At 45.7% G+C, this 23,313-nt stretch overlaps 1 protein-coding gene across 6 annotated transcripts; it reads left to right on the forward strand.

Annotated features, from left to right (window-relative positions):
- Window positions 1-539: 539 nt before the first annotated feature.
- Window positions 540-23,103, forward strand: LOC129823681 (nucleolar transcription factor 1-A-like). Of its 6 annotated transcripts, none has more exons than XM_055882584.1 (20): window positions 540-769; window positions 3,850-3,957; window positions 4,340-4,521; window positions 4,752-4,835; window positions 4,954-5,109; window positions 5,552-5,616; window positions 5,817-5,937; window positions 6,102-6,212; window positions 6,647-6,768; window positions 7,096-7,237; window positions 7,489-7,530; window positions 7,649-7,786; window positions 9,705-9,866; window positions 10,181-10,309; window positions 11,745-11,830; window positions 13,269-13,458; window positions 14,235-14,282; window positions 16,130-16,270; window positions 19,347-19,442; window positions 21,570-23,103. In XM_055882584.1, the coding sequence occupies exons 2-20, from the start codon at window positions 3,897-3,899 to the stop codon at window positions 21,654-21,656; spliced, it is 2,163 nt and encodes a 720-aa protein (XP_055738559.1). In that variant the 5' UTR covers window positions 540-769; window positions 3,850-3,896; the 3' UTR covers window positions 21,657-23,103. The 6 variants fall into 6 exon arrangements, with proteins under 6 accessions (XP_055738559.1, XP_055738562.1, XP_055738561.1 ...); XM_055882587.1 differs by lacking the exon at window positions 540-769 and adding an exon at window positions 941-1,259 and having other exon boundaries at window positions 7,649-7,762; XM_055882586.1 differs by lacking the exon at window positions 540-769 and adding an exon at window positions 947-1,259 and having other exon boundaries at window positions 10,181-10,291.
- Window positions 23,104-23,313: the final 210 nt, after the last annotated feature.

Here is a 23,313-nt window from a genome sequence, read left to right on the forward strand (position 1 = left end):
AATAAAACGGGATGATCATAGAAAGAATAGGTTCATCATCTTTAATTACATTGCCTACTGCTGGGTACCGCTACATGTAGGCCTATAAATTGCTCAAATCACCAGCTCAGCTTTTTCACGTGACACACCACAGGCCACAGCCTATCCTGATAGGTCTACAGTTGTGCTACGTTCATATAATGTCGGAAACTCGGAAATGTCTGAATTGCATACTCGTATTATGATATAGATATATGATATAGGTACCTGCGTTTCCCACTTGGGAAGTATCAGAACCGACCAATTGGAAGCTCTGCGCTAATAACTGACTTTAATTTGAACTCAGAAGTCCCGAGTTTCCAACATGACGTGAACGCGGCCTTATTATTACATTCCAGTTTCAAATAGATGAGGGATTGCAGTGAAGGGCCGTCTCCTCCTTTCCTCGTCTATTGGCCAGTTTCACTTAATTCCACAGAAGTGAAATGTGCGTGACGGCTGTGTTGTTAGCCCACATGAAAGGGAGACAGGGAAAAGTAAAGTATGTCCGCGGCCTATTGTCATTTCAGATTATGGATAGGCATTAGCAAACAAGAGTTTAGATATTTGCAGGACACATTGCTTGCTAGTGCTACAGTAGAGCTGCACTACTTGAACGTTTCATTTATTTCCTCATGCCTCTCGATTCCGAGCCTTGGATGAAATTAGTTATTGTCCATCCCTGGATCTCTCAAATCCCACTGTAGTTCGTTTTCTGAGGCCCTGTAATTCCTGGAAACCTGTGGATAGGGTAGGCTAATCGGTTTAGCACTTCATGGACACTGCTAAAATGAAGGGGGTGGCGGATAAATGTCTAGCTAGAATTAAGTATATTATTTAATAATCTCTTGATAATCTCTATAAGAATGAAAGAGTCATGAATTGTCTACAAATATATAAATGATTTAAATTGATAAAATGTGTAAACTAAATGCGCTATTCATTAAAGATAAATTACAGCATCACGACCAAGATATTTCTTATGAAATACTGCCGTATGTTTTTAGTTTCAGCCTCCGCCTTTGTCTCCTTCTTTCTCGCATGTTTTTACTTGGAGTTCCTCCCCCTGCGGCGCTGGGCGGAGTTTCATACCGAACAAGACGCTCCTTTTGTCGGATCCGTTCCGACCTGACTCCCCGGGGTTTACGGCTGAAAAAACGACACTTAAAACAGCCCTAAAATAATTAAACACGAATACCTTGATTTGTAGTAACAACGCTGGTTTCTAACTGCCACGAAAGGTGAGTGAAAAGTTGTTTTGATGGCGTTAAACGCGATTTTTAAGTCGTGTCTCCCCGAGTCTTTATAACATTCATGGCGGCTCTGCAGTGAGAGCTTTGGGGCGAAAGCAAGCAGATGCGTTCGCTCGCGTATCTGTTTTTCAGCAAGTTCTAGCTTTATAAGCATTTCTGAACTTTTCACTTACTGCTTTTGGTAGTTATAGAACCACATTGACAGTTAAATGCAATCTCCTCCAAATTACAACATTTAAAAAACGACTTTTCACAAATTTACGATTTAGACTATGCTACAAAATGCACGTGCACTATACACATCCAGTCTGCTAATAGTGCATTGAGTCTATAGTGGTTTTCTTGTCAATTTACTTAGTGTAACATATAGAAAAATCGGTTTGGTAGCCAGTTTATGCCAGCGGAAGCTGCGTTTTGACTCCTGCCTGAATAAGGGCGCCATTACTGGGGTAGCAGGCAAAGAACGGTCGGTGTTCCCAAGACAAACTTAAAGGCTGTAGCCTTGATTCAAAATAGAAAGACATTAAAATAGTAATGTCACGGCCCCTCGAAATATGTGAATGCAGTCTGATGAGCGTAGCATTTTATGTTTTCATAGTTTTAGGCTGTGAAATACTCACAGGATTGTTATCGGTAGATGTATAGATGGATGCGACAATTTTTTAATGCAATGTAACGTTAGGCCTATTTTCTTTAAGTTTGCAATCTGTTTTTCCCGAAGTTTGACCTTGTGAGCGGGCCTCGATGACACTACACCGAGAAAGCGACGCCTCGGTCGGGTGCACAGCTGCGCCACAGCTTGGGGGAAGCGGGCGGGGGCAGGCGCGCATTTTCTGGCAGTTCGATTCAGCCCTCCGCCACGGAATGTTCAAGCGTTCTATTCCCTTGTCTAGAACGCTCCCTTCATCCTATAAATTTAGGCCTATTATCTAGCCTAGGATATTTTAAGGGGTTTCGTATCACCCCATGTGGGAAAGGGGAAAATATCTTAATTTTAAAAATACGTAGGCTACATTTGTTGTTTGAGACAGTTGTGGATGTATTTATGTAGCCTTGTCAAGTAGCCTAGGCTAAGACTAATTGGATAAGGCACAACTGTCAGATTGTTCAGCGGCAGGAGTGGTTTTTTGACCGGTACGTGGTGACGTTTTGCGGCCGAGCGGTCCCCAATGTTGACACTTTTTCACAAATATGCACTCAAACCTGAAAACAAATGTTTGATTTAGGTCTAATCGTGTAACTTAATCATTGGGCTATGCCTTAACTATACATAGGTATTACACCAGGCAACTTAAAACCCTATCGACCGACACAGTCGCGGTTAGTTAGCCTATCTAGGCTATGCAGTTCAGGGGTATAGGCCTGATGAAAAGAAGCTGAAAAGGCCAACGGCTGCCGCGGAACTATGCGCCCCCGAAACTATGCAACCCCGAGATGACTGAATCCCCTTTGCGTCCCACTTGGTACAGGGACCGTGCGTTTCTCAAATGATGCATTATTCATTTTCAGAACATACCGCAAAAATGAATAAATAACGGTTGCATATAGCGCTCATTTGGACTATATTAGCCTACAGTAAATAGCCTATAGGCCTAGGCTATTATAAGCGCCTTGACGCGCTCCTGTCTACCGGGTGACAGGCGAGGGGTTGGCAGGCACACAGCACTTGCGTCTCACGTCCGGAGTCGAGACCGAGGCTTCGAATTTGGAAACGCCCGTGTTTGGATTGCTGGGCTCAGCACTAACTCACATTTTTAAAGATACTCTGTTCTAGGTTATTTCAACGCTTATTTTAAGCTGTAGCATTTTATCAATTGCTCAGTTGACAAGCAAAAACTTCAGCTTGCTCTCACCGCGCCGTCACTTCGGTAAGCTATCCAACACAGTGAAAGGTCAGCTGCGCTTTGCTGCTTTTCGGAACGTTATTATCAAAGCGAGCCATCTCCAAACGAATTAATATGATGTATCCATTCGGCTGTCGTTCAAAAACAACACGATGAAACAATAAATTGATCGGTCCTCTCGGTAAATCGTATTGTGTGTCACTCTTTCCAGAAGTACACGATGTTCCCTCATATGGGGAAAGGATGGGTAGACTTGGGCGGAGCATCCGCATGACCGACTTTTCCTGTATCAGAAATACACGTGTCGCTATTTTGTGTTAAAAGTGTAGCTTTTGAAAACTTATTTGTGCATTTCCTATTTGTTACCCTACTTGTAGTGAAGACGTTTGACCTTGAGTGTAAAGGTGCTTTGTCAGCTGAGTAATTGTCAGGACGCGCAACTTCTCCAGATCAACTAATTTAGTCGTGGATGGAACCATAAAATTACATTAGAACACCTGGATGGAACGTCATGAGTCAGTTCTTGAACTGTAGATACATTCTTGTGTAGATACATATCTTTACGCATATATTGGAATTGGGGAGTTTTTAGCAGACTGTAGCTCAAAGACAATTATCTCCTTGCTATTTCCACTTTTAGCCATAGTTAATTTGTTTATAATAGGAGTTTTTTTTTTTTTCTAAAGTCGGGACAGACAGGACCCTAAATATTTGATGCATTTGTGGTTCTCCAGAATCTCTAGAAAGCCGGGTCAGTTGAGCTGCCCACAGACGCTGCACCATGAACGGCAGCAGCAGTGTGTCCTCTGCCTCCCAGACCATCCAGATCAAGACAGAACCAGGTGGGGGTACATAACCAAAGCCACCCCCTTCGTCAACCACAAGATGTAGTATTTCTTCTCGTTTTGTGGATCCTTCCATTATGTGTGTCCCAATTGGATGATTTCTTGGTGTATTCTTGCCTTTTTAAAGTTGTATAGGTGGTAGCCTAGGGGTTTCTCAGTCAGGATAATTGAGGTGTTCAATTCTGGTTGACTATTGAAAGATCAGTGTTTTTAATTTTTTTTTTACTTAGATTTGTCTGACAGTTGTTTATCTATTCTGGGGTCAGCTTGAGGTTTATTGTGTCTAATAAAAAAAGACAAGACAAAACAAAACAGCACACCTGCTCTTTGATGTTGCTTGATGGATGTGTGTGCGGTTGTGTGATTGTCTATGCTCCAGTTGTGGATACATGGAGTAAGGAGGACTGCCTCACTCTTTTGGAGAGAATTCGGAGCCTGTTGCCTGATGGTGATGCCATGAAATACAAGACCACCGAGTCCCACTTTGACTGGGAGAAGGTCTGCTTCGGAGGCTTCACCGGCGACATGTGCAAACAGAAGTGGGCGAAGGTGTCCACCGAGGTTAGCCAATTACAAGTCACAATTTTAGCCAATCACAACAGCCGAAAAATCTATTTTCTGTTTTGAATCTGTGGAGGGAAGTGTCACAAATTACAGAAAGCAATGTCTAGCTTCTTTTTCTACTGGAAATATCTTACTGTTGCGAAATTAAACACGGCACCATGATTGTTTTTTTTTTTTTTACAACAATTTCAGGTTAGGCCTTAATCCATTTAATACTATGTGTTCAGGTGCGGAAGTTTAGGACTATGACCGAGCTCATAGTTGATGCCATTGAGTTTGTGAAGAACCCATACAAAGGGAAGAAATTGAAGGTAAGCAATCAGGTTTTACTTTGTACCCATGAAATGTCACAAAATGCTAGGGTTATACTTGTCAAGCTCACGTCTTCTACCATACAAATGACCATTGTTTTGTTTTCCACCCTTTTAGACACACCCAGACTTCCCAAAGAAACCCCTTACACCGTATTTCCGGTTCTTCATGGAGAAGCGAGCCAAGTATGCTAAGATCCACCCGGAGATGAGCAACCTTGACCTCACCAAGATTCTGTCCAAGAAATACAAGGAACTCCCAGAAAAGAAAAAGGTGATGGTCAAGTCTACCATGTCGTTTCATTATGCCTTTGGGATAATCTTTATTTAATTCAAAGGCAGAGCCCAAATCTGTACATAACATTACTGTATAGAAAACAGAGAGTAGTTTGTGACTAGACAACTACCTGAACCAATTACTTACTTTTCTTGCTTCTGAATTGATAGCTTTCTATACAGCCTCTCTTCTTCAATTAAAAAAATTAATAATTTAACCTTTTATTTAACTAGGCAAGTCAGTTAAGAACAAACTCTTATGTACAATGACGGCCTACTCCGGCCAAACCCGGATGACGCTGGGCCAATTGGGCGCCGCCCTATGGGACTCCCAATCACGGCCGGATGCGATACAGCCTGGATGTATCACATGGGAGTAATTCTGTTAGTTTTTCAGTTAATAACTAATTGAGTGAGGGTTATTCTTTGTTACCCAACAGCAAAAGTACATCACAGAGTTTCAGCGAGAGAAGGAGTCCTTTGAGAAAAATATGGCCCGATTCAAGTGAGTGGCATTTTCTGTCTCGTTCAAGCCAGCCTTCAGTGGCCAAATTAGCTTAATCTGCTGAATAACAAGCAACACTTTCCAAAAACTGACACATTTTCCTTAAAAAGATCCCAAGTGATCACTTTCCTCTATCTGTTGGTTGAAAGGGTATACCACCCATACACAGCTGCCTTAACGTCTTTGCTCTTGTTACCCAGAGAGGACTACCCGGAGTTGATAGAGGAAAGAAAGAAGTCGGACCTCCCTGAGAAGCCCAAGACGCCCCAGCAGCTGTGGTACAACCACGAGAAGAAGACATACATGAAGCTCCACCCTGATGTGAGTGTGTACAGTGGAACCCGCCCAGCTAAGTCTGGGATTTCATGAAATGAAACTGTCAAGTGTTGTGCTTCCTTGAATTTACCCTAAAAAAAAGAAAATGTCCCCTTTTGGAATTCTTTGTGGTGAATGATGAATGCCATTCCTTTCTCTGGGGTTACCAGGTGAGCCAGAAGGAGCTGAAGGAAGCTCTGAGGAGACAGTGGTCCCAGCTGTCAGACAAGAAGAGACTTAAGTGGATCAGCAAGGCCCTGGAGCTGCAGAAAGACTATGCGGTAAGAGGTTTGGTGTGAAGGGGTGCCGGAGTTCAGAGGATTCGAGACACAACTCTGTAATCCTCTACAATCCCCCCCCCCCCCCCCGGTAGAAGAAACAAACAAATTTGCCACTTTGTATGTGATATACACTGCCTAGAGAGTAAGGCTGCGTTTACAAGTTTCATTAATTGGTCTTTTGTTCAATCAGATCAGCTCTGAAAAAGATCTGATGTGATTGGTCAAAAGACCAATTATTGGAAAGTAGATCAGAATTGGTCTGCCTGTGTAAACGCAGCCTTGCAAGCACATTCTAAATAAATAGAATACCCTTTTTGTGGAAATACCGCACAATCAAAAACATTTTTTTTTTTAAATTAAAGGCTTGATGAGGAGAAATTTTTTTTTTTTTTTATTGTCACCCAAAAAGTTTGAATCCATGGTTATCTCTACAGGGTTGTATGAGAGTCTACCAAGAGGCCCATCCAGACGCTGAAGAGCACGTCAAGTCCGTCCTCACCAAAGCCGAGCGGCAGCTCAAGGACAAGTTCGACGGCAGGCCAACCAAACCACCGCCGTAAGTTGCTTGATCGGAATCGCACAATTTCAATAAAATAATATAAGTGGAGAGGGACTGAGGTGGGGCTCACACCCCCATGATCATCATGATTTAGTATCAGCAGAGATACCAGACTTTGGCACAGCCTCTTGACAGTTCTGAAAAGACCAAAGGGTATTTTTGCCCTTAGGCATTTTTTTTCTCAGAGATTTATGGATTGGAGATTCTTATGCAAACAGTAGCTCTTGGTTTCTCAGTGACAACATCTGTTGAGTTTTTTTTTAAAGATCTTTGTCGTTGAATTCTATAGCGCTGAACTAGGTTCTTGGCTTTTTTGGTCTTCAGGAACGGTTACTCCCTATACTGTGCCGAGCTGATGGTGAACATGAAGGATGTTCCCAGTACGGAGCGTATGGTGCTGTGCAGTAAGCAGTGGAAGGTGATGACGCAGAAGGAGAAGGACATGTTTCAGAAACGTTGCGAGCAGGTCAGTCTTGTTCAGCTCCGTTCAAAGGGGGAAATGCAATGAATCACCAGTATTTTCTCTGTCGTAGACCGGTCCAGCACAGCATCCTTAATAGGTGCTTTAATTATTTTGGCCTCTATAGGTTTCAATACGTAATGTGAAGGTTTGAAAGGGTTTTTGGTTTGGTGAGCCATGATGAAAGTTTTTTATTTTTGTCATTCACCAATCGTATCAATGCTCTTTCACCCCTGTGCTGGTGTGTCTGACTACAGAAAAAGAAGCAGTATGAAATTGACCTACAGAGGTTTCTCGAGGTAAGTAGAACTGAATATACCCATAGTACTGTAGTACATATCACACTACACATTCTTGGCTGACCTGAGTTTTAGTAGTGGAAGTCTGGCAGCCTACATGTCAGTTCTCTTTCTCCAGAGTCTCCCGGAGGAGGAGAGGGACCGAGTGATGACGGAGGAGAAGCTGGGTGGCTCGCGGCTGGGCATGGGGGGTGTTGGCAGCCCTCACAGATCCAAGTCCCCTTCCGCCAAGGTGGGTCTCACAAAACTACAACAGGTATGTCACCACCCTTTCAGACACAAGGTGAGCTTTCTGTTAGGTTACAGTGAAGCTGGGCTATGGCTTTCTGTTAGGTTACAGTGTAGCTGGGCTATGGCTTTCTGTTAGGTAGGGCTGTGGTAGTCGTGAAATTTTGTCAGCCGGTGATTGTCAAGCAAATAACTGCCAGTCAAGGTAATTGACCATTAATTAACATAAACACATTTAGCATCTCCTGGCTTCCATACAAGCCACAGGTGTGGACCTTTGGAACTTCTACATTTTTAAAAGTCTAATAAATAAATGTAATATAGCCTACCCCATCACAATAAATCCACTATTTATTTTAGACAGGTCTAAAGAAATGTAGTCAATTAGAATACTCTGAGTTGTCCTTATGTTAGGCCCTGATCTGGCTATGCCATATGGCTGTGGGCTACACTAGTTCATTTAGCATGCAAGATTTGCTTAGAATTCCATGGAATTATTTTATAGTATGAAGAATACAATTGAACATAAAGTAAAGTAGAAACTATATTTTCTCCAAACTATTTCAGAGGGAATGCACACATGTCTATTTTGTTGAGCGGTTAACAAAGAAACAGGTCCTCCTGTATGCTTAATTTAGAGTTATTTATGCAACTTCAGTTGTGATATGTTTTGATTTTCTTGGACAGGCTGCACACATTTTATCAGTCTCTTATTAAAAATTTCACAAGCGCTTGATAATTCCTCGAATTTCGCGGCAGCATCACCCTAGTGTGGTCGTAATGCCCTCTAAAATCCATGCCTTTTGCGGCCAGTGGCCGTTGTGCTGCATGATGCAAAAAATAAAGTTGGATGAAAGGCATATGCTGGGTATCAATCACAAGCGATAATATTGTCTCCCGTCAGACTATTCTTCATTTAATCTGGTCTTTACATAAACTTAATGTGTGAAATTAGTTTTGATTTAGGTGCATGATAATGGTCCATTCGGTCTCAGAACCGGGGCAGGAGAAAAAAATACATGTAATCGTTGCACTTAAATAGCGAATGGAGGACGTTTTTCCTGTGGTTCATTTTCATCCCAGCCAGGTAGGCTACACTCCTGTTGTAAAACAAAGTGATGTGCTTAATATTAGGATAGTTGATAAAAAAATATTGTAGGTCTAGCCTATAGAAAGCTGATGGGGTACTCCTCTTTTTAGTAGAAGCCATCATTCTGTTTTCTCACGCAATTGCATAGCCTATAGAAATGTTGTGCAACATGAGCTCATGGGCTCACATGAAGTGTTTAATTTCGATTTTCGATTACATTTGCATTAATGTCAGAGTGATTAGAGGGACAATAGAGTGCTGAGTACCAGGCAGTTAGAAAGTTTGGTAGGCTACTAATGACAATCAGCAGCTTGGAGAAACCTAATTACCGTGACTCAACGGCCATGTGAAATTTGACTGCGGTCAAGACTGGTGACAGCCGCTGTGGCGGTAATACAGTCATCGTAACAGCCCTACTGTTAGGTTACAGTGAAGGTGGGCTATGTCTTTCTGTTAGGTTACAGTGAAGGTGGGCTATGTCTTTCTGTTAGGTTACAGTGAAGGTGGGCTATGTCTTTCTGTTAGGTTACAGTGAAGGTGGGCTATGTCTTTCTGTTAGGTTACAGTGAAGGTGGGCTATGTCTTTCTGTTAGGTTACAGTGAAGGTGGGCTATGTCTTGCTAAGCTACAGTGAAAGTTTGGCACCTGGTCAGTCACTGGGAAGGTTTTCTAACTATTTCAAATGTTGGGTCAACATCAGATTTTATTGGTCAGATTTAGCAGATGTTATTGTGGGTGTAGTAGATGTTTGAGCTATGTCACCTGTTAAGATTTTACGTTTAAAGGTATACTAGGTACACAATGTATATGCCACCTGCGTTGACACCAGGTCTGTCTCTGTATGGGATTCCTTCAGGAGCGCTGTCGCGAAGCTGAGCAGGGGCACTGGGTACACTCCGGCCTGACGGCGAAAGAGAAGCGCGATGGCAAGAAGAGGACCAAACTCCCTGAGACACCCAAGACTGCCGAGGAGATGTGGCAACAAGGCGTCGTAGGAGACTACCTGGCCAAGTTCAGGGTGAGAAAGAGGGACTATTATGATTTTATCTTAATTAATTTAGGGCCATATTCATTTTTATAGTTCTCTATCTGGTTTTAGTGTTTCACATTTAGATTGAAGTAGTTGTTTTCTAACAACTCAACAAACCATATTCTTTTACAAACACTGTATACTGTGGCGGGTCAAATTAAATTGGCTCGTGGGCCAGTTGTGGTGCGCAGACCACCGGTTGAAGTCCCATGCTGTACAGCATCTAGGAATGCACTTTTTAATCCGTACAGTACTAAAGTGAAAAATAAAAAACTTATGTGTTCCATGTCTTCTGGTTACAGAGTGACCGTAAGAAGACCCAGAGTGCCATGGAGTCAGCCTGGAAGGCCATGGAGAAGAAGGAGAAGATCCCTTGGATCAAAAAGGCGGCTGAAGACCAGAAGCGATACGAGGTTCAGTACCGGCCCGTGGTCAGTGACCAGACGTTTTGACCGCTGTCTTCTCCAGTTGTGCTGAAGAAATGTCAAAATGTTGGTCGCCCTCCCCACCTTCTGCTCCTCCCCATTCCTGTGTCCCCCACCCTCCTCCAAGCCACCTCCTCCCCATTCCTTCCTGCCCCCTACCCTCCTCCCCATTCCTACCCTCCTCCCCGCCCCCTACCCTCCTCCAAGCCACCTCTCCTCCCCACCCCCTACCCTCTTCCAAGCCACCCCTCTTCCCCATCCCTCCACGTAAAAATCATCTGTCCTCGGTTGCAACACTCACTACCGAGTTCCAAACTGCCTCTGGAAGCAACGTCAGCACAAGAACTGTTCATTGGGAGCTTCATGAAATAGGTTTTCATGGCGACGCAGCCGCACGCAGATCACCATGTGCAATGCCAAGAGTCGGCTGGGGTGGTGTAAAGCTCGCCGCCATTGGATTCTGGAGCAGTGGATACGCCTTCTCTGGAGTGATGAATCATGCTTCACCATCTGGCAGTCCGACGGACTAATCCTGGCGGATGCCAGGAGAACGCTACCTGCCCCAATGCATAGTGTCCACTGTAAAGTTTGGTGAAGGAGGAATAATGGTCTGGGGCTGTTTTTTCATGGTTTGTGCTAGGCCCCTTAGCTTCAGTGAAGGGAAATCTTAACAATACAGCATACAATGACATTCTAGATGATTCTGTGCATCCAACTTTTTGGCAACAGTTTGGGCAAGGCCCTTTCCTGTTTCAGCATGACAATGCCCCTGTGCACAAACGAGGTCCATACAGAAATGGTTTGTCCAGATCAGTGTAGAAAAACTTGACTGGCCTGCACAGAGCCCTGACCTCAACCCCATCGAATACCTTCGGGATGAATTGGAATGCCGACTGCGAGCCAGGCCTAATCGCCCAACATCAGTGCCTGACCTCACTAATGCTCTTATGGCTGAATGGAAGCAAGTCCCCACAACAATGTTCCAACATCTAGTGGAAAGCCTTCCCAGAAGAGTGGAGGCTGTTATAGCAACAAAGAAGAGGGGGGGGGGGGGCGCAACTCCATAATAATGCCCATGATTTTGGAATGAGATGTTTGAGCAGGTGTCCACATATTTTCGGTCATGTAGTGTGTGTTTGTTCGGTGTTGGAATATGTAATGTAATGTCTGTGTGTGTGTGTGTGTGTGTGTGTGTGTGTGTATAATGAGGATCCAATCAACAGTCCCTCTGTTTTTGATGTGTGTAATTTTCACGAGCCATATACCATTACCCATATGTTTTGACATGGGTTAAATATGGCAAGTACTTCCAAATACTTGATCGTCACTTGATTAAAATTTGCCCTATAAAATGGAATCCTTTTGAAAGTATTTGACATGTACAGTACACCCAGGTCTGATGCGTTGTTGTTGTGTGTGGTGAACTGTACTTGTCCTGCAGAGGGAATTGTTAGAGATGAGAACAGCCCAGGCAGGAGCAGGCCAGAGGAAACCCAAGTTTGAAGGGGAACCCAGGAAGCCACCTGTGTGAGTAACTACATCAATGACCCTGGAGTGTTATTGATGTTACTGGTCTATTTTTGTCATATGGCGTCTTTGTTTATCCTGGCCCATATTATTTATTTATCTTTTCACTTTGCCCCATCCTATTATCTATGTCTCTGCCCCCCCCCCTCCCCCCCTCCAAATGTCCTCTGCCCCCCCCACCCCCTCCAAATGTCTCTGCCCCTCCCCCCCTCCAAATGTCCTCTGCCCCCCCCTCCTCCAAATGTCCTCTGCCCCCCCCTCCTCCAAATGTCCTCTGCCCCCCCTCCAAATGCCCTCTGCCCCCCCTCCAAATGCCCTCTGCCCCCCCCCTCCAAATGTCCTCTGCCCCCCCCCTCCAAGTGTCCTCTGCCCCCCCCTCCAAGTGTCCTCTGCCCCCCCCCCCCTCCAAGTGTCCTCTGCCCCCCCCCCTCCAAGTGTCCTCTGCCCCCCCCCCTCCAAGTGTCCTCTGCCCCCCCCCTCCAAGTGTCCTCTGCCCCCCCCCCTCCAAGTGTCCTCTGCCCCCCCCCCCCTCCAAGTGTCCTCTGCCCCCCCCTCCAAATGCCCTCTGCCCCCCCCTCCAAATGCCCTCTGCCCCCCCCTCCAAATGCCCTCTGCCCCCCCCTCCAAATGCCCTCTGCCCCCCCTCCAAATGCCCTCTGCCCCCCCCCCTCCAAGTGTCCTCTGCCCCCCCCCCCCCTCCAAGTGTCCTCTGCCCCCCCCCTCCAAGTGTCCTCTGCCCCCCCCCCCTCCAAGTGTCCTCTGCCCCCCCCCCTCCAAGTGTCCTCTGCCCCCCCCCCCTCCAAGTGTCCTCTGCCCCCCCCCCTCCAAGTGTCCTCTGCCCCCCCCCTCCAAATGCCCTCTGCCCCCCCCTCCAAATGCCCTCTGCCCCCCCCTCCAAATGCCCTCTGCCCCCCCCTCCAAATGCCCTCTGCCCCCCCCTCCAAATGCCCTCTGCCCCCCCCTCCAAATGCCCTCTGCCCCCCCCTCCAAATGCCCTCTGCCCCCCCCTCCAAATGCCCTCTGCCCCCCCCTCCAAATGTCCTCTGCCCCCCCCTCCAAATGTCCTCTGCCCCCCCCTCCAAATGTCCTCTGCCCCCCCCTCCAAATGTCCTCTGCCCCCCCCTCCAAATGTCCTCTGCCCCCCCCTCCAAATGTCCTCTGCCCCCCCCCCCCCCCCCTCCAAATGTCCTCGTCCCCCCCCTCCAAATGTCCTCTGATTTCCTTTGCTCATTTTTCATGTATTTGTTCACCACCTTAATCGGACACGTTAAGCCTAGAAGATCCTAGGCTATTTACTACTACCGTTGGTGTTGCTAACTGTTAGTATGAATGTATACATGTTATTTAGATGGGCCTGTGTTCATTAGTTTGCTCATGGCTTGCAGTTTATATTGACTGCTATGTGGGTATAATTAAACCTCTGTCTCTGTGTGTGCAGGAGTGGCTACCAGATGTTCTCCCAGGAGTTGCTGACCAATGGCGAGCTGAATCACTTCAGCCTGAAGGAGCGGATGGTGGAGATCGGCAAGCGCTGGCACAAGCTCAGCCAGAGTCACAAGGACAAGTACAAGAAGCTGGTGGAGGAACTGCAGATTGAGTACAAGGCCGAGCTGGAGGCCTGGGTCAAGGTAAGGGCCATAGGTAAAATCATTTATTTCTTAGGCAGCTTTCTGAAATGTGGACACCCAATGTCGCTTGCCTCAAAATAATCAAATAAGCCTCCCGGGTGGCGCAGTGGTCTAGGGCACTGCATCGCAGCGCTAACTGCGCCACCAGAGTCTCTGGGTTCGCGCCCAGGCTCTGTCGCAGCCGGCCGCGACCGGGAGGTCCGTGGGGCGACGCACAATTGGCATAGCGTTGTCCGGGGTAGGGAGGGTTTGGCCGGTAGGGATATCCTTGTCTCATCGCGCTCCAGCGACTCCTGTGGCGGGCCGGGCGCAGTGCGCGCCAACCAAGGGGGGCCAGGTACACGGTGTTTCCTCCGACACATTGGTGCGGCTGGCTTCCGGGTTGGAGGCGCGCTGTGTTAAAGAAGCAGTACGGCTGGTTGGGTTGTGCTTCGGAGGACGCATGGCTTTCGACCTTCGTCTCTCCCGTGCCCGTACGGGAGTTGTAGCGATGAGACAAGGTAGTAATTACTAGCGATTGGATACCACGAAAATTGGGGAGGAAATGGGATAAAATAAAAAAAAAAAAAATATTAATCAAATAAACATTTTAAAATATCAAACGCGTCACAGGAGGAGACAGTGGTACACAAGGCGCGTACTCCGAACCTATGCATTGTATTCGTTAAAAAAAGCATTAAATAGTTAAATAATAGATACAATGTTAGCGACAGCACCTTTTGGAAGAAATCAGTCTTGTAATTTCTTCCCCCTTTCTGTCTGTCTGTCCCCTTCAGTCTCTCTCTCCCCAGGAGCGAGCGGTTTATAAAGAGTTCTCCACCACGGTGAGTTTCACGCTGTCAAATACGCATGGTGTTGTGTTCTTGACACTGACTCAACGCAGCACTTCATATTACAATGCCCTTCACACTCATGCTATATGTTTTATTCTACATTCATATCCCATGGCTATAGGTACTCTTTTCTCTGTAGCTGGAGTTCTTAAAACCTGACACCAAATACATTTGTCAATTTAAATTTGCTTTATCTGACATGACTGCCTTAGTGAATATCTGTACTCACAAGCTGGCATCCAGCATAACTGCATATAAACTCAGCAAAAAAAAGAAACGTCCTCTCGCTGTCAACTGTTTATTTTCAGAAAAGTTAACGCGTGTATGAACATAACAAGATTCAACATAACCTGAACAAGTTCCACGGACATGTGACCCTGAACAAAGGGGGGGCGGGGGGTCAAAATCAAAATCAAAAGTAAAAGTCAGTATCTGGTGTGGCCACCAGCTGCATTAAGTACTGCAGTGCATCTCCTCCTCATGGACTGCACCAGATTTGCCAGTTATTGCTGTGAGATGTTACCCCACTCTTCCACAAAAGGCATCTGCTAGTTCCTGGACATTTCTGGGGGGGAATGGCCCTAGCCCTCACCCTCTGATCCAACAGGTCACAGATGTGCTCAATGGGATTGAGATCCGGGCTCTTGACTGTCCAAGGCAGAACACTGACATTCCTGTCTTGCAGGAAATGACACACAGAACGAGCAGTATGGCTGGTGGCATTGTCATGCTGGAGGGTCATGTCATGATGAGCCTGCAGGAAGGGTACCACATGAGGGAGGAGGATGTCTTCCCTGTAACGCACAGCGTTGAGATTGTCTGCAATGACAACAAGCTCAGTCCGATGATGCTGTGACACACCGCCCCAGACCATGATGGACCCTCCACCTCCAAATCGATCCCGCTCCAGAGTACAGGCCTCGGTGTAACGCTCATTCCTTCGACAATAAACGCAAATCCGACCATCACCCCTGGTGAGACAAAACCACGACTCGTCAGTGAAGAGCACTTTTTTCCAGTACTGTCTGGTGCAGCGACGGTGGGTTTGTGCCCGTAGGTGACGTTGTTGCCGGTGATGTCTGGTGAGGACCGGCCTTACAACAGACCTACAAGCCCTCAGTCCAGCCTCTCAACCTATTGCGGACAGTCTGAGCACTGAGGGAGGGATTGTGCGTTCCTGGTGTAACTCGGGCAGTTGTTGTTGCCATCCTGTACCTGTCCTGCTCTGATGTACCGATCCTGTGCAGGTGTTGTTACACGTGGTCTGCCACTGCGAGGACGATCAGCAGTCCGTCCTGTAGCACGGTCTTAGGCGTCTCACAATACAGACATTGCAATTTATTGCCCTGGCCACATCTGCAGTCCTCATGCCTCCTTGCAGCATGCCTAAGGCACGTTCACGCAGATGAGCAGGGACCCTGGGCAGCTTTCCTTCTGTGTTTTTCAGAGTCAGTAGAAAGGCCTCTTTAGTGTCCTAAGTTTTTATAACTGTGACCTTAATTGCCTGCTGTTAGTGTCTTAACAACCGTTCCACAGGTGCATGTTCATTAATTGTTTATGGTTCATTGAACAAGCATGGGAAACGGTGTTTAAACCCTTTACAATGAAGATCTGTGGATTTTTACAAATTACTTTGAAAGACAGGGTCCTGTTTCTTTTTTTGCTGACTTTACATGGAAACAGAACATCATCCTATTAACATCTAGCTACTAATCATCAATGCTTTGAGCTTGATTGTGTGCTGGTCTTATACCCCTCCATCTTTCCATCCACCTGCCCATTATCCCTCCCTCATTCCCTCTCCACCTCACCCCCCCCCCCCCCCCCCCTTCATGCAGAAACGGCGGAGCACCACCAAGGCGCGGGGGGCCCCGGGGGCTAAGGTTCGCGTGACTGCAGTGAAGGGGAAGGCGGTAGGTGCCAGAGCCGCAGCAGCAGGGGTCGGGGGGGGCAAGCGGGCCATGGCGTACCGGGCCAAGGTAACCGTGCCGTTCTCGCCGGACTGCTTCCCTCTCTCACACACAGACGGAGACACACAGGCATGCACTCAATCCAGACACGCACACACTAATGCACTCTGATTTTGAAGTGGTGGCATGGATGTGGGCGCTGTGTGTGTGGTCCTGACATTTTTACCGTGATTTTACATCTAGCGTGCTTATGTTCGTTTTAACCTGTTATGTCCGGGTGGTTGTCTTATGTGTGTGTCCTATAATTGTGTATTCCATGTGCTGTTGTAAGCAAGGGTTGGAACCGGTTCATGGAAAATAATGAAATAATTTGAGGAACAGAACCGAAAGTAATCTATCCTGTTCCGGAACAAAACTGTTATTTTAGAACCAGTTAATAACATTAGTTGACGTTCCGGGAGAAGGATGGATTCACTTTATCAATACTACAGTTATCACGTTTCACATTGGATTTATTAACTACAAAAAAGTAAGATGCTTTTAATTCTAGTGCTGCTCTGCACACACACACAAGCTTGTTAGTTAGCGAACGTTTGCTCTGGTCCAACGTTAAACCAACTTTGAATGTCTTTGAACTTTCAAGTTCCTCCATAGAAGCCACTCCTCCGTAGGTATAATTCTGTGGGCCTAATTCAGATAATGCACGTCATAACAAGATACCTAGCGCTTCAAGGCAGCACAATGTGTTTGTCTTTCATTGTGATTAAACCATGCTGTTACGGCAAAATGCTATTTCCCGACTTTCCTAACACGATTTTAAATCGCATACCCGCTCCACAGCAAGCAGCTCTGTCCTCACTGATTGGTGAAGTAATTTAATGTCAGTTTGAAATGTACATATCAATCTATACTTACAGTACCAGTCAAAAGTTTGGACACCTACTCATTCAAGGGTTTTTCTTTACTATTTTCTACGTTGTAGAATAATAGTGACGACATCAACTATGGAATCATGTAGTAACCAAAAGTGTTAAACAAATCTAAATATACTTGAGATTCTTCAAAGTAGCCACCCTTTGCCTTGATGACAGCTTTGCACATTCTTTCAACCATCTTCACCTGGAATGCTTTTCCAACAGTCTTGAAGGAGTTCCCACATATGCTGAGCACTTGTTGGCTGCTTTTCCTCCACTCTGCGGTCCAAACCATCTTTATTGGGTTGAGGTTGGGTGATTATGGAGGCCAGGTCATCTGATGCAGCACTCCATCACTGTCCTTCTCAGTCAAATGCCCCAAGCAAGTCTCTTCATCTTATTGGTGTCCTTTTAGTAGTGGTTTATTTGCAGCAATTTGCCATAATATGGACTGTTCTTGTAGTAATATGGACTTGGTCTTTTACCAGATAGAGCAATCGTCTGTATACCACCCCTACCTTGTCACAACACAACTGATTTGCTCAAACGCATTAAGAAGAAAATAAATTCCACAAATTAAGGCACACCTGTTAATTGAAATGCATTCCTGGTGACTACCTCATGAAGCTGGTTGAGAGAATGCAAAGTTGGCAAAGGGTGGCTGCTTCGAAGAATCTCAAATATATTTTGATTTGTTTAACAGTTTTTTTTGGTTACTACATGATGCCATATGTGTTATTTCATAGTTTTGATGTCTTGACTATTATTCTACAATGTAGAAAATAGTAAAAAAAAAAAAAAGTAAAAACCATTGCATAAGTAGGTGTGACTGGTACTGAATGTATATTCCGATTTACCGATTTCGAACGGGTTCAGAACTTTATTTTGCTGGTTGGAAGAGTGGAATGGAATAATGGTTCTCGTTCAGAATGATTGGAGAATTAAGGTTCCAACCTCTGGTTATGTAGCGCCTTCAGAAAATATTCAGACCCCTTGACTTCATCCACATTTTGTTACTTTACAGCCTTATTCTAAAATGGATTGAAATGTCCCCCCCCCCCTCAGTCTACACACAATAATGACAAAGCAAGTTATTTTTGCTAATTTATTAACCACCCTGGAAATATGACATTTACTAAAGTATTCAGACCCTTTAGTCAGTACTTTGTTGACGCAGCGATTACAGCCTCGAGTCTTCTTGGGTATGATGCTACAAGCTTGGCACACCTGTATTTGGAGAGTTTCTCCCATTTCTTCTCTGCAGATCCTCTGAAGCTCTGTCAGGTTGAATGGGAAGTGTCGTTGCTCAGCTATTTTCAGGTCTCTCCAGAGATGTTTGATCGGGTCAAGTCCAGGCTCTGGCTGGGCCAATCAAGGACATTCAGCCACTCCTGCGTTGTCTTGACTGTGTGCTTAGGGTTGTCCTGTTGGAAGGTGAATCTTCGCCCCAGAAGTCCTGAGTGCTCGGGAGCAGGTTTTCAGCAAGGAATCCTCTGTATCCCATCTTTCTGGTTGGTGGCTGGTTGGTGGAGTGCTGCAGAGATGGTTGTCCTTCTGGAAGATTCTCCCATCTCCACAGAGGAACTCTAGAGCTCTGTCAGAGTGACCATCAGGTTCACCTCCCTGACCTAGGCCCTTCTCCCCCGATTGCTCAGTTTGGCCAGGCGGGCTAGCTCTAGGAAGAGTCTTGGTGGTTCCCGACTTATTCCTTTTAATAATGATGGTCGTTCTATTCTTAGGGACCTTCAATGCTGCAAAACAATTTCGGTACCCTTCACACAATCCTGTCTCGGAGCTCTATGGACAATTCCTTCGACCTCATGGCTTGGTTTTTGCTCTGAGATGCACTGTCAACTGCAGACAGGTGTGCCTTTCCAAATCATGTTTAATCAATTGAATTGACCACAGGTGGACTCCAATCAAGTTGTAGAAATGGAATGAATGGAAACGGGATGCACCTGAGCTCAATTTCGAGTCTCATAGTAAAGGGACTGTATACTTATGTAAATAAGGTATGTTTTTTAAATGTAATACATTTGCCAAAATTTCTAAACCTGTTTTCGCTTTGTCATTATTGGGTATTGTGTGTAGATTGAGGGGATAAAAAAAAATCTATTTTAGAATAAGGCTGTAACGTAACAATGTAGGGAAGGGGTCTGAACACTTTCCGAATGCACAACGTTCTGTAAATGGGTGAGTCTGCAGTAGAAGCGTGACCCTGTGCTCTACAGCAGGATACGTCCGACTCAGACGACGATGACAAGACGGACTCGTCAGACTCCGACGACGACGAAGAATCATCCGGCAGCTCCGACAGCGAAGATGATGTGAGTTTTCCAAGCCAGGGGTCATCCGCACTATGCTTTAGTGTAGACTTGGGTCAAATACATTAAGCAAAAATATTCAAAAGTATTTGAGGTCTGCTTAATTTACCTCGTGTACATCTGATCAGTTCCATTGTACTGGGCAAACCACATCAAAAGCTGCACAAGTATTTGACCCAGCTGTTGTCCTGTCCCTGTCCTCTAGAATGACCCAGCTGTTGTCCTGTCTCTGTCCTCTAGAATGACCCAGCTGTTCTACTGTCTCTGTCCTCTAGAATGACCCAGCTGTTGTCCTGTCTCTGTCCTCTAGAATGACCCAGCTGTTCTACTGTCTCTGTCCTCTAGAATGACCCAGCTGTTGTCCTCTAGAACGACCCAGCTGTTCTACTGTCTCTGTCCTCTAGAACGACCCAGCTGTTCTACTGTCTCTGTCCACTAGAACGACCCAGCTGTTCTACTGTCTCTGTCCTCTAGAATGACCCAGCTGTTGTCCTGTCCCTGTTCTCTAGAATGACCCAGCTGTTGTCCCGTCTCTGTCCTCTAGAATGACCCAGCTGGTCCTGTCCCTGTACTCTAGAATGACCCAGCTGGTCCTGTCCCTGTACTCTAGAATGACCCAGCTGTTGTCCCGTCCCTGTCCTCTAGAATGACCCAGCTGTTGTCCTCTAGAACGACCCAGCTGTTCTGTCTCTGTTCTCTAGAACGACCCAGCTGTTCTGTCTCTGTTCTCTAGAACGACCCAGCTGTTCTGTCTCTGTTCTCTAGAACGACCCAGCTGTTCTGTCTCTGTTCTCTAGAACGACCCAGCTGTTGTCCTTTCCCTGTCCTCTAGAATGACCCAGCTGTTGTCCTCTAGAACGACCCAGCTGTTCTACTGTCTCTGTTCTCTAGAATGACCCAGCTGTTCTGTCTCTGTTCTCTAGAACGACCCAGTTGTCCTGTCCCTGTCCTCTACAATGACCCAGTTGTCCTGTCCCTGTCCTCTACAATGACCCAGTTGTTCTACTGTCCCAGTCCTCTAGAACGACCCAGCTGTTCTGTCCCTGTCCTCTAGAATGACCCAGTTGTTCTACTGTCTCTGTCCTCTAGAATGACCCAGCTGTTCTACTGTCCCTGTCCTCTAGAATGACCCAGCTGTTCTACTGTCCCTGTCCTCTAGAACGACCCAGCTGTTCTACTGTCCCTGTTCTCTAGAATGACCCAGCTGTTGTGCTGTTCTACTGTCTCTGTTCTCTAGAACGACCCAGCTGTTCTGTCTCTGTTCTCTAGAACGACCCAGCTGTCCTGTCCCTGTCCTCTACAATGACCCAGTTGTCCTGTCCCTGTCCTCTAGAATGACCCAGTTGTTCTACTGTCCCAGTCCTCTAGAACGACCCAGCTGTTCTATCCCTGTCCTCTAGAACGACCCAGTTGTTCTACTGTCCCTGTCCTCTAGAATGACCCAGCTGTTCTACTGTCCCTGTCCTCTAGAATGACCCAGCTGTTCTACTATCCCAGTCCTCTAGAACGACCCAGCTGTTCTACTGTCCCAGTCCTCTAGAATGACCCAGCTGTTCTACTGTCCCTGTTCTCTAGAATGACAAGCTGTTGTCCTGTCCCTGTCCTCTAGAACGACCCAGCTGTTCTACTGTCCCTGTTCTCTAGAATGACAAGCTGTTGTCCTGTCCCTGTCCTCTAGAACGACCCAGCTGTTCTACTGTCCCTGTTCTCTAGAATGACCCAGCTGTTCTACTGTCCCTGTCCTCTAGAACGACCCAGCTGTTCTACTGTCCCTGTCCTCTAGAACGACCCAGCTGTTCTACTGTCCCTGTCCTCTAGAACGACCCAGCTGTTCTACTGTCCCTGTCCTCTAGAACGACCCAGCTGTTCTACTGTCCCTGTCCTCTAGAACGACCCAGCTGTTCTACTGTCCCTGTCCTCTAGAATGACCCAGCTGTTCTACTGTCCCTGTCCTCTAGAATGACCCAGCTGTTCTACTGTCCCTGTCCTCTAGAACGACCCAGCTGTTCTACTGTCCCTGTCCTCTAGAACGACCCAGCTGTTCTACTGTCCCTGTCCTCTAGAACGACCCAGCTGTTCTACTGTCCCTGTTCTCTAGAATGACCCAGCTGTTCTGTCTCTGTTCTCTAGAATGACGATGACCATGATGACGACGACCAATCTGAGGGCTCCAGCAGCTCTTCCTCAGAGGACAGCAGTGACTCAGACACAGACTAGCCCCCCCACCCCCAAAAGAGGAGGGTCTGTGCGGGACACGCTTCCTCGTGAGTCAGGAGCAGTCATGGTGGCGTCATCAAAACGCTTGCACGTTGGCTCCTCCCACCTCTTTCTCACAAGGAGAAATGAGAGACAGAGAATAAATAAACGGAGGAGTCTTGCTCCACCTCCAGTTGTTGACCCGGAGGACTTTTATTCAAACGGGACGAGTTCTCTTTTACAGGGCTTTGTTACGTGTTCAATATTTTATTTTTTTTGCCTTTATATAGGTGTTATTATGAACTTGTTGCAACATTTTCATTCTTTTTTAAACTTTGAGAAAGACATTTTAAACTTAAGCCGATGAGTTTTTTTTTTAACAAGTCTGACTTGGAGGGGCATATTGAGGAGTTTGCCGTTTTTTGTCCATGGGTCTCTGACAGTCCGTGCAGAGGGAGGACCGTTGCTGCTTTCCCTCCATTGAAACATCTGGTCAAACCCTCCAATAAAATGCACTTTTTTCTCTTGTATTCTGTGTGATTTCAATCATTTTGATTTATTTTGTACTGGATATCATTTAATGTAAGAGAGAGGTATGCTCAGCTCTGTCACTTATGGTGTGTTGTGCAACCAAAATGGCAGCCTATTTCATATTTTTATGAAGGGATGATCCACTCAGAATACAGCCATTTTTTTTTTCTCCAATGACCTTGGCTGTAATCAATTCCCCAATACTTGTGTGTATTTTGTTTAAAGTTTAGCAACGTATTCCTTTCTGAAGAATGTGTCTGCATAAGATTTGAGGTCTCTATTGCAGGTAAGGCCACTTCTGAATTCTGTCAGTGATTTCACTCAACAGCTTTCCATTTCAAGACTTTATACAAATCAAATTTAAATGATAATTTTGTTGTCTTCAATCTACCAATATGGATATTTTCATAAATATTTCACGACAGACGTTGCTTTTTTTCATTCTTTTAATATTTTTCCATCCTTCTTTCCCCAAAAACACACTCACATCCTCTGTACCAGCGGCATTATACCAATAAATAAATACTAACTCAACCACCTGCGCATAATACATCATTTGTAAGGATCCATAGGCGAATGCATTCATTAATATATTACACACAGGTGACTCAGTTACCCTTGTCTATATCTGAAAGGCTCCATAAACAGAGCAAAGACAACGCACCCAGTAATACTGGGGTGGATTTACATCACATAAGCCATTTCTGCTTTACCTTACACAGTTCCAAGTGTTTGGGGTCATGTACAAAGCTAATGGACTCATATTTGTATCGCTTAGAAATAAAATGTTTCACTGTATGACACAATCACCTCATTAAAATGGAAATTAGGCCAGGGTACGATTTCAAATACCAAGGGAAGGTTTTCAGAGAGACTATCCACTTGTCTTTTTCATAGCAATTCTTTGGGACCTTCCAATAAAATTCTCAAATTTAAACTAACCTGGGGCCTCATTTATCAAATGTGTGTATGCACACAAAAAAAACACCCTTGCATGTGCCACTTTCTCCCTGTAAAGATATACATTTGAATGTGGGAAAGTACAGCTCAGACCATGTGTACGTCTGGTGGTTACCGGTAATCAACTGTATTGCACACACATTGTTCTTATGGGGAATTGGTAGTTTTGATGCACAGGAATTTTAAT

The sequence above is a fragment of the Salvelinus fontinalis genome, chromosome 26 (genome assembly GCF_029448725.1).
Source record: "Salvelinus fontinalis isolate EN_2023a chromosome 26, ASM2944872v1, whole genome shotgun sequence".
Lineage (NCBI taxonomy): Eukaryota > Metazoa > Chordata > Actinopteri > Salmoniformes > Salmonidae > Salvelinus > Salvelinus fontinalis.